An 11,615-nucleotide genomic window follows, 5' to 3' on the forward strand; every position below is an offset into this window, starting at 1 on the left:
TGCCTGAGTCGAGATGCATGGTGCATGGTGCATGGTTTTAGACAGTAAAAAGATTAATATTCCTTTCATGTCTCAATGTGCCAAGTTGTTTGTCTGTTGCAGTATTGCTTTCTTTCCCCCCATAATTTTTTTCTGAGGTGATAACCAGACCTACCTCCCTCTGTCTTCTCCCTCACTGACCTCTATAAATTTCCACAACCTTCCTGCCATTGTATGCATAAGCTAAGGTTTCTTCTTTAGTTCCCTGCAAGTCACCCATGACTTGCTTTCTTGTCATCCTTTTGGTGAGCAATTAGATATTCAAAAGTCCCTCGGAGTCCTATCAAGAACTTTACCCTTTTTTTTTTTCTCTTAAGGCTAGATACGTTAGACAAAAGTCAACCCTCCATAAATATAGAAGCACTTTAGGCAAGCTTTTAACTGTCTAGTCTAGGTTTCAAGGTATATGGGTCACTGAACAATTGCTTCGAATCAAACGTTGATGAAACCTGCTCCAAGTCGTTGCATTGCCAAGTTGTTCTTCCAAGCTAATCGCAATACTTAGCCATTAATCGAATCGAGTCAAGCCAGCAAACTACCAACCACCAAATAATTTCTCAACAATATTATTTAAAATTAGGAGTTGAACTCATGATCTCGTACCAACCGACTCTAGTCTTTTTTAAATATATATATATATATTGGCCTTGCTAGTAAAACTAGATAGCTAGGAAAAGATCATCTGCCGCTCTGGTTGCAGGAATTTGCTGCAGCATGGCCTGTGGTTTGCCAGCTAAAGCCTAACGGCAAGGACTAGAATTTATTAATCTCTTGATAAAAATGTAGCGTGCAAGTACTAGTCTTGGCTTTTATTATTCTCGTTATATTTTTGGTTGCTTCTTATTTCAAGGAGTTTGATGTCTAGCCTCCAATGGAAACACTTGATTTCAGCTTGCCGTCTCAGCAGTAGCAAGCCATGCTGCTGCTTCACCCGCTCAGGAGTTCTGGGACAAAGTCCACCCTAACTCTCCTATGCCAAGTGCCATCCGCGACCTCCTTTACGCTGGTCTCTCTCTCTCTCTCTCTCTCTCTCTCTCTCTCTCTCTCTCTCTCTCTCTCTCTCTCTCTCTCTCTCTCTCTCTCTCTCTCTCTCTCTCTCTCTCTCTCTCTCTCCCTCCCTCTCCCTCTCTCTGTATATATATATATATATATATTATATATATTAAACTTCTTGCAGAATTATTATTATTATTTTGAAAATTTATTGGAGGAACGGTTGAATTTCCAAACCATTGGGAGAAATAGATGCATGTGTGCTTAGCGTGCCTAGGAAATGCTATCACCATTAGCGATTCACTTTTTTCGATTTTGCTCGCCGGTGTTCTTCAGTAATCTCGGTTACGTGGAGTTCTTCGGTACTCCAGGTGGTTTTCTCTGGCTGTAGCAACATACAGAAAAAACGGTGATGAGATTAGTGATTATTTAAGCGGCAACCAGTAAATTGTTTGAAAATTAAACCACCATATAATATATATATATGTATATCTGATACATTGAAAATGTAGACCTACTTTCTATTAGATAACTGAGTTTGATCCAAAACTAGACAGCAGTATTAAAGAAGATGGTAGTTCGTGTAAATTACATGGAATGCATGCATTTTAAAAGTTTCACACACGATTATACGCCTATTTTATGCTTTGATATATAAATTAGCTTCTGGATTGCTAATTATAGGCAAGACGATCAAGTCGGCCAACGAAGATACAGTCGGCGGCGTATTCTTCCTCGCGAGGAACATGCACCCCGGCTCCAAGATGACGCTGCACTTAACCCGAACGACTTCCTCCGTCACCCTCCTCCCTCGCCGCGTCTCCGACTCCATCCCCTTCAACTCCACCCAGCTCCCAACCATCCTCTCCCGCCTCTCCGTCGAGCCCAACTCCGCCAAGGCCGAGGCCATCAAGAAAACCCTCTCGGAGTGCGAGGAACCTGCCTTCGCCGGCGAGACCAAGCTCTGCGCCAGCTCTCTCGAGTCCATGGTGGAGTTCGCCATGTCCAGCCTCAAGACACACAGCATCCAAGCCATGTCCACTAAGGTCAGCAAAGAGGGCACACCGAAGCAGGAGTACACCATAGTTAGCCTGCGGAAGATGCCGGCCTCAGAGCTCGTGGCGTGCCACGGCGCGAGCTACGCGTACGCCGTGTTCCACTGCCACACGACGAGCGCGTCGGCGTACACGGCGTCGATGGTGGGGATGGACGGTTCGAAGGTGGAGGCTTTGGCGGCGTGCCAGACAGACAAGGCGGCCGGCGTCGAGGAGGCGTTCAAGAAGTTCGGCGTCGAGCCCGGGACCGTGCCGGTCTGCCACTTCCTGCCTCAGGTTGACCTCCTCTGGGCTCGGAACTAATTGGATTTGGATGCCATGTATGTGGCGTTCGGTTCATCCTTGGAGCGATAGCTGGAAGTGGCCCAGCTCACCATATCTATCGCTAGAATCTGTTGTCTGTGTGATATCTACGCGTTTGTCTTTTTTCGTCGGTTGTGGTCCCAAGGGATGTGTTGTAGCCTTATAGGGCCTATCAGATGTTTGTGTTTCCTTCTTGTCATATTAATAAGGGAACATGCTAGTACGTACCGCAAGGCGAATTGTCTCGCTAATTGCTTGCGCATTATGTTAGTCGCTTTTAATGATTTATCTTTTGATTCTTTGTGAGTTTGGTTCACTTTGGAATATAAATAGGTTTGTTCTAGAATAAGTCTCTTTGATTACGGTATAGTAATTAAACAATAACTTATCTTGTTCATATATATTAATTCATATTCTTTATCATCTTATTCCATATAATTTTTAATAAAATATTAAATAATAATTTACAATTATTATTTTGCCTCTAGATTATATAATATTTAATTACGCATCATCTCAGTAGTTGAGATTCTTTATTTCTTTCTTTCACCACTATCTATTCTCTTAAATAACGGCTATCTCAGCTATAATTAATATTTTCTCTCTCATTTACCTCTTCTTTTAAATATTAGTTATCTCACCTACAATTTAAATTCTATTTTTTTTTTTTGGACTAGTAAGTTTTGCAAAAATAAAAAGGAATATTAAATTTGCATACTTTTCTCCTAGTGTGAGCTTATAAGCTCGCATTACTCCATAGTGCGAGCTTATAACCCCGCGTTACTTTGCAATCTGACTGCAGATTCGGACGTGCTCGACTTCGATGAAGAATGGGAGAACCTCCTGCAGCAAGATAAAAAGAGTGGTGAGGAAAGAATCGAGCATTAGCATCCGCTCCCGAAGAAGCCACCTCTTTGTGAAAATGCCCCATTGCATGTAGATCCGATTAGAAGAAAAAAAAGATATACTCGAAATCTATGACGACGATCTATTCAGTATCAGATTCTATGAACGAGGAGTGAGGAGTAGCGGGCAAACTCGTCCCTCTCTATATCCTCTAGTGTATGATTATTTTATATAGAGTGTATACTTATAACTTCCTATTACCCCGCAGTGACACGATCCGAAATTGAAATTATGACCGACCATGTACCTCAATATAATTGAGATACATGAAGCCTTGCTAATACTTTCTAAGTACACATCGATAAGAATTAATAAATATATTTTTAATTTATATAATTTAACCTAATAATAATGAAAATAACCAATGCCATCGTTAATGTGTGTCTAAGCAAATTGAATTAATAAATAATTTAAAACATAAAAACAAAAAGAATGGAAGTGTAAAAGGGGTAGATCCTAAGTGGAGGTGGGGTCTCGGTGCATCTGGTTCAGTCACCACGCTGACCATTACCTGAAATATTAGAAGAGGAAATTCTATAAGCCAACAGTTATAGCTTAGTGAGTGAAATTCACTCAAAAACCAATTAAATTCGAAATTTATAATGTAAAAAAATCTAAATCTAATTATACAGAATGACAATTCCATTAAACATGTTCTTAAAGTAACAATAATTACGGCAATAATAATAACAATAGAAAGTCATATCTCATAACATGCTCAATTTAACATACTAAAATTTTTCTTAATAATAATAATGTCATTTGTCTCATTTGGATTTATATCCTATGGATCCATATCAACTAAAAGTCACCTCGAGATGGCACTTAGGTCTTTTCCTCATAACTAATCTGGATAGAATCATTAGGAGGTGTCACCATGTGATAAATCACACCTTATCTCTTCTAGTGGTCGTTAAAAGAGATTAGGTCACCTTAGGATGTCTTTCAATCTAAGTTAGGACTAGTTTTTAACTCCGCCACAGTCACCTAAGAAAGTCACGACAGTGATCTAAAATAGAATTTTTCCTTGGACTTTCAATTAGACTTGAGTCACTTTGGAAAATCACAAGCGATCTATACCGGAACAGTTCTCTAAGTCATACAAAATATCAATTATGTTTTTCCCCATTAAATTCTATAATTCGCATGAAGTATAGCAATGGACTCAATTATATATTTTGCACACAGAATTATAATAATTAAATTGCACACAAAAAATATAATAAATTAATTTGTATATAGAGAAATACGTGGTTTGATTAAAAAAAAGTACGAAATATAATACGAATAAATATATTAGTGAACCCACTCACCTAAGTATAAGTAAAACAATTGAAATCTCTAATCTCTAGTCTGTGTGCTAAAAATCACTACCTTTAATAATAAATAACAATAAAAATTTTAATTTAATAATATCATTATTTTAAAATTTTAAAGCTAAATAAATTGTTCAAATGGGCCACATCAAGCCCAATTAGTTAGGCTGGGCTGCGATTGACCCACAACCTCTTTTTATATTTATAATAATCGGGTTGGGCCAAGGCCCAACCTAATATTTATAAATGATTAGGCTGCGGGCTAACCCGCGGTCCATGACCCAATACTTAGGATCAAGTCAGGTCTTCAAGTCTAAAACCCAAACTTGAACTCGATATCTCTCTTAATGAGAACGACAAGGGTGAAAAAGAAAAGGAGAGAGATAAGGGAGGGAGAAAGAAGATTGTCGGTGATCACGGTCACCGACAGTTTGCCTACCTCACCAAAGCCCTCATCAGGATCATGCGAGGTGGAAGAGAAGCCACCAGCGATGACCCATAGCCTTAACCCTTGGCCAGTGGCGATTCGAGCCATGAAGGCTCCGCCAGAAGGCAACCATTGCATGAGGCCAATGACGTTAAGCTCCTGAGCACGAGCGGGACCCAAAGCCATCAGTCGACTTGATTTGTCGACGAAATCGCAAGCATCAAATTTAGGTATTTCTAATCTACTGTATTAAACTTAAATTAAATTTGAGGGGTGAGATAGGGTTTACTAACGAGTGGCATGGTGATCTCCGATTGTTCCGACGGTCCAATTCCACGATGATGCCTCCGACAAAGTTGGAGCTAGAAACTAGCTCGTAGGCAAGAAAGGGGGAGGGATGCAGACTTCTAACCTCTTTATTTTCTCTAGTGCATAGTTATTTTACATAGAATGCAGACTTCTAACCTCACATTACCTCTTTATTTTCTCTAGTGCAATAATTTTATATAGAGTACAAGCTTATAACCTCTCATTACTATGTAATGTCTTTTTATATCCTTTAGTGCATAGTTATTTTACATAGAGATCAGAATTATTTTCTTACAGTGCAGACTTAAAATCTGGCATTACCCTATAGTACATAGTTATTTTCTTATAGTGCGAATATATAAAATATTTTAAGTCCACATTTATAATAAAAAATATTATTATTTTAAAAAATTACTATTTGTTACTATTACTTTAACATATACTCAAAGTTATTTTTATTATTTGGTTTAAAACATCACCAATTTCTAATACAATTTTATTATTCTTTAATATTTTAATACCAACTTTATATCACATTAAATGTTATTATTACTTCTTATACTAGTTTTGAACTAAATATTATAATATCTTATACTAGTATTATCTCAATTCTTCTGGTATTAAAAATTAGAATAATTACATATATTCTCGAACACAACCTAAGATAAACAAGTTTGCCTGCACTAATTTAGCATTCCAATCTAGCCAGAAGAAATCAAGCTAGCATCTTTAGAAAATAAGTGTTACAATACCAAATGCAAATCTATAAAAGCACTCCAAGACTGAGTGCTTTTGATCACTGAACGACCATAGCTTTAAGAGCTTTACAAAAACACAGCCAAGAGCCTTTAGAGTAGCAAACGATAACAAATGGGAAAAAAAATCAAGTATAATGGTTCTTCAAGCAAAAGCAACTTTGCCAAAGTTACAGATTCACCCGAGAAAAGCTTCAGGTTTGATGGCCATGGCACTACAAACGTGCCGGCATTTTGCTTCTCAATCATGCAACTTGGAAGAAGATTTACGAAGGCTGATGACATGATCTCACAACAGCATCAGCAAAGACAGATAGCAATACTGAGTGACCTTTGTGCTGGACAATTTGCCTGATATAAAGCTCATATAGCCATGGAGGATACTAGAACATTATGTTCAGCCAAGCGCCGCTGAAACTGTGTCAAACGTGACTGCAGATTCATAATTCCTGCTGCCTTCTGGGAGAGGATGATATTCAGCCTAATTATGTAATTATCTAGTTGATTACCAGGTTGATCTGCTTCCTCCAATAACTTCATCTCCTGCATAGAGAAATAGTACATAATCCTCTGGCATAATAAATTACTAAGTACAGTACGAGGAATGCAATTGCTTGTACCTCCCTGACGATGTTTATTGTCTCCTCAACTTGTTCTCGATGTGCCGTCACCAGATCTTCCTCTTCCTGAAATAGTGCCACTTATCATATGCCCGATTGCTTTCAGTAATGAAGCAATAAATGAACATAATTTGGATAATACTCTCACCTGCAAAAGGGCATTGAGATCATCATCTGAATTTGAACCATTGACATGTGCACTTGACAAATCGTTCCATTGCATCTGCAAACTGACACTTCTTCCCCTATCATCAATAGGTGAAGCTGAAAATGAATTTCCAGCTCCTTTTTGTCGAGATGGTTTGTCTTGCTCATATTCCCATTGGGAGAAATTAGACTCGTCCATCCCTGAGACACCCCTAGTCTGTTGTTTGAAATAAGTAGGATATGGAGGAGGTACACGCAAATCTTCTCTCCCACTGGATACACGGTTAATGTTAAAAGGTAAAGAAGTTTCGTTTTCAATTTGCTTGGGCCGGCCAAATCTTTGGGACTCACAAGCAGTGCCAACATTGTTGCCATCAAAGCTAAGAAAAGGTGAGATAGAAGATAAGAGTGCTGGATTGGATTCTCGATTAAAGGATGCTGAAAAAAGATCCTTCTTAGAGCTGCCTCTCGAAAGGCTCTTTACTCTGCACAAACAGTAAATCCATTGTTCAGGAGATAAAAGTACTCCAATGTAATTGCTTATCCATACATGGTCAACTGAACTATCGTATTACCTATCAGCATATCTCAATGTATTGAGAGTGTGTTCGCATGAGCCAGAGTTCGGAGAAATGCATGAAATCATCACTGTGCGCGAATCTCCAATAAATGAATCCCTCAGTACTTCAGTCAGCTTGCTCCCTCTGAAAGGAATATGAACTTGGTCGCTGTCGAGGGCTCTAATACATTCTTTCAAGGCAAGCAGACTTTTGTTGATCTCAGCACCTTCTATTCTGCAGAGAGAGAAAGATTTGCTTGTTAAAATGATCAAAATGGTTCGCTGTTTAACTAACAGAAGGCAAATTTGTATCACCTCGTCTGCTTATCATTATCTGTAGTATCTGCACCACGCTCACTACCAGCAAGGTCTATGAAGGATAACTTGCCAACAACTCGAGCTGGTTTTGACTCATTGCCTTCAACCAACTTTTTAATAGCAAGCTGAAGTATGGCATGGGATCGTGAAGATTCCTCATTAGCACCTGTTGTTCCTGTACTCCTGCTAGCATTACCTTTCTCAATGAGCTCTCTTATGATGTCAACATTTGACACTCTAAACTCTTGTAGACCAACAATGCAGACTTGTTGTTTACCATCCTCCCTCATGCAAAGTTTTCTGCAGAAAGCCAACACCTAATTATGAGAAAATTTAACAAATTTTTGCACCTTAAAAGTCAAGAATGTCTACAGACCTCTTTTCATTCAGCAGATCAAATAGCTTTCCACCATATATCTCAAAAAAGCTGACAAATAATTGAAAGCCTTGATTCTTGTATGTGTGATGCATTAACCTCAGAATATCTTGCGATGCTTTAAGAGGAAGTGGTTGCATAGTATATGTCTTTCCACTACCTAAAATAATCACATAAAGGCAAGAAAAAGTCTTTCAGAACTAAAAAATTGATTTATTTACTTGACATGACAGAGTACCCAGGTAAATTTATCAGCATTTATAAATAAATGTCTTCAGGTGTAGTCGTGTTAGAGTTTCCTTTAGACAACAAAATAAGCACCCTCGTGAAAAAGGCAGCTTGGCTTCGGAGATGTAACCCTCAGCCAACCTTACAAATAAGCAACATCCTCTTCACATAAATGGATATCTGCATATGTTATCCAAACATCTAATTGAAATTGAAATGATTACAGTTGCAAATGTAGTAGTAGCACTCTCAATTGTAAAGCAAATTCGATACTGTTATTGTAATGGATATTATTTCAGTGCTGAGTAATGTGACAATTTAAGTCTGCAAGTTACAGCTGATCAAAGTTGATTCACTTACACATTAAAATATAAGCAGGAAAAAGCGGCATGAAGCTTGCCAAAAAATGAAAAATGTATGTTTGTCATGCTCTGAGCCCTTCATTAATATAAAATCTCAGATTTATAGTTAGTAGATAATTTAGTTACTAGAAATATCATCAGTTATGTACTGACTAACAAGTGCATGAGACAGTCAATCAGTAGTAAGAGAGAGCTAGCTGATGCCAAATACAAAATGCACTTAAATCCTAAACAGCATCCTTTCAGCAGAGCTCATCTCCTACTTATGAACAAACATGTTATTCATTTTGTCTTATAAAGCATCAGTAAGTTAACCAAGAGTTACATAAATTAAGAAGTAAACTGATAGTTCAATAACATAAATTAAGAAGTTATTAAAGAAAACTGTAAATTAACCAGCATGCATATGATGCCAATTAGACTCATGCAACATGGCTATTCAAATGTATATTAAAATGTTTCTACATGATATAGATATGTAGACATGTACAAGGTCCAGGAAATTAACTGCTAAAAGTGATAATTCTCATCTCAGAATATCAAGTAAATGGATACTTGCCTGTTTGTCCATATGCAAAACAAGTTGCTTTTGTCCGTTGGAAAATAGCAGGGACAATGGGCTCTACAGTTTCACGATATACCTTAAAGAAGAAAGAAACACAAAGGATGATAAAGATATTACTGGCTAGTAACCTGTGTACTTTTTAATCTTGCACTTACTTCATCATTCGAAACATCCTCATCTAGCACAGCGTTGAATATAAATTCATGCTTTTCAACATACTCCGTTAAGTCAACCTGATGGAAGAAACAACATTTGAGGATGATGTGCATTACAATATCTGTGATTTTGTATGATTGAATGGAAGTACGAAAAAGTTAATATGTTAATGCCAGAATGAAGATCTTATGCCACCCAAAAACTCAAAGCAGAGACCATGTGATTCTTATAATCATTCTAAATGCATCAAGATAGTAGGCCATATTAAAGTACAGTGGGCAGCGAATACAAGTTAAAATTTGAAACTATCTAGTTCTAAAAAACTTATTCACTCCTTTTGAGTTTGCCTTATTTGGCAAAGGCAGAAATAATGAATTAGCAGTTAAGAAATCAATTTTTAATGGTAAATCCAAAACAAGCTTCATTTTGGCATTAATCCAAATTATAATCTATGCTGCTAAGCTAGACAATATGGCATCATACTAATGATATTAATCACGGATTGTGGCATTAACTACAAGAAGGTAGGATATTCCAATTTAATGGTAGTTGGCATAACTCCCTTTCTTGAACTTCTAGATTCAATGTAGATGTGTACTGAGCGATATTAGTACCTACAGGTTATAAATCTTGAACCCCTTAACATTACTGGATCGAAGCATTCACACAAAAGATCAGCAAATCACCCACTTGGCACTTACCTTGAGTTTAATCTCATGAACAGTAAGCGAGTTGGAACTTGGTTCTATGGTGATAATATCTTCCTCTTTCTTGGATAACTCCTTTTTGTTCAGTGGCCTCTTCCTCACCTGCATTAAAAGATCAAAGTTTACCTTCCTGAATATCTTTAGACCATATAAATGATTTATATTCTTTTGTTCCCCATTTCACACTTACAGGACTACTACTCATACAAGGTAACAACCATTGCCATTCTCGTCTAGACTAGTAAACAGTAAAACTCGACTAGCAAGGTATGAGACTGTACCACTACTTTTATCTTAGCAACCGAGCTAGCCTTCTCTTTATCAGCAGAAAAGCTCTTGGTCATCTGCTTATTTGTAAAAATGCTTGGTTCTAAATCACTAAAATTTTGGCCCCTCCCAAAACTGTCGTAAGACCCTGGAATAGACATCTGCCAACATCACCAGATGAAGTTAAAACTAAGAAGTCATCAAGAATTAACATTCGTAAGTAATGTACATCAGAAATAATCTAGACAAATCCATGCTTAGGCGTTCAACTTCTGAAATCAATAACGAGGAAATTAACAGAACTCATTTGCCGGGAGAAGAACTTCATGCTTACAAACCAGAAACTATTCCTCTAGTTTATGTATTGACTCCATGTAAGAATCTTGACGCCGACAAAAATAAGGATAGAAATTTTACTTCCGGGAGGAGGTCGGTATCAAAAGACTGGAGATCCAAAATCCCAGGACTAAGCTCACCCAGCGACAAATCCTCCACGTTCCACCTCTGGCTCGACGACGGTGTGGGCGCCCTCGACGGCTCACGCGAACTCCGCATCGTCCTCAAATTCTCCCCCTACCACCGCCACAACCAATAAAAAAAATCCAACTTTAACTCAAAAAACGACTCGGGCCGATCCATTTCCCCACCAAATAAAGATGGGTCGTCCTCAAATAGCTCACCTGCTGCGGCGATGACGAGTAAACACTGGACCGAAGCCACCTATTACTCCCTCCCATCGCTGCGCCGCCGTTCATCTCCTGCTCCTCTCAAAGCTTTGACGGCGAAGAGGAGGAGAAGAGCAAGAAGGGAGCCGGTCGTTAGGAGGGGAACTTATTACGGGAATAGTAGTAATTTTGTATTAGTAGAAGAGCCAAGTGGAAAAATCTAACCAATAAAGAAAGAAACGTGAGAGAGTTTGATTAAAAAAAAAAAAAAACGAGAGAGAGAGAGAGAGATTTCAAAAGTTTAAATGGCAGGCCGGGGGGAGGTCGTAATCGTAACTCGCACAGGAGAAGAGTAGGTGCAGACAAATAGGGAAGAGACACGTGGCATAGAGAGAGAGAGAGAGAGAGAGAGAGAGAGAGGGGTCGCAGCCTCGGGGTGATGGGGCAATGGGTTGAGGACGTGGAGGGGAGTAATGGATTCGGATGTTTTCGGGGATTTTAATTTGCATCTATTTGTGGTTTATCTGTTGGGTCATCGCACA

The 11,615-nt window shown here is 38.4% G+C and overlaps 2 protein-coding genes across 3 annotated transcripts; one reads left to right on the top strand and one right to left on the bottom strand.

The window, feature by feature from the left end:
• The first annotated feature begins 240 nt into the window (after positions 1-240).
• On the top strand, positions 241-2,739 carry LOC140781134 (BURP domain-containing protein 6-like). 2 transcript variants are annotated; one of them, XM_073126951.1, is made up of 2 exons: positions 241-1,045; positions 1,717-2,739. In XM_073126951.1, the coding sequence occupies exons 1-2, from the start codon at positions 1,012-1,014 to the stop codon at positions 2,388-2,390; spliced, it is 708 nt and encodes a 235-aa protein (XP_072983052.1). In that variant the 5' UTR covers positions 241-1,011; the 3' UTR covers positions 2,391-2,739. The 2 variants fall into 2 exon arrangements, with proteins under 2 accessions (XP_072983052.1, XP_072983051.1); XM_073126950.1 differs by lacking the exon at positions 241-1,045 and adding an exon at positions 1,065-1,403.
• A 3,311-nt stretch (positions 2,740-6,050) lies between these two features.
• Positions 6,051-11,349, bottom strand: LOC140782170 (kinesin-like protein KIN-13B). Its single transcript, XM_073128610.1, has 12 exons — positions 11,089-11,349; positions 10,826-10,981; positions 10,423-10,569; positions 10,136-10,243; positions 9,434-9,511; positions 9,273-9,354; positions 8,124-8,283; positions 7,745-8,047; positions 7,446-7,664; positions 6,872-7,355; positions 6,724-6,789; positions 6,051-6,646 (listed from the first exon to the last, which is right to left on the bottom strand). Exons 1-12 carry the CDS (start codon positions 11,161-11,163, stop codon positions 6,467-6,469), a joined length of 2,058 nt encoding a protein of 685 aa, XP_072984711.1. The 5' UTR covers positions 11,164-11,349; the 3' UTR covers positions 6,051-6,466.
• Between the last annotated feature and the right edge of the window lie 266 nt (positions 11,350-11,615).

The sequence above is a fragment of the Typha latifolia genome, chromosome 2, assembly GCF_019914945.1.
Source record: "Typha latifolia isolate L0001 chromosome 2, TyphaL0001v2, whole genome shotgun sequence".
Classification (NCBI taxonomy): domain Eukaryota; kingdom Viridiplantae; phylum Streptophyta; class Magnoliopsida; order Poales; family Typhaceae; genus Typha; species Typha latifolia.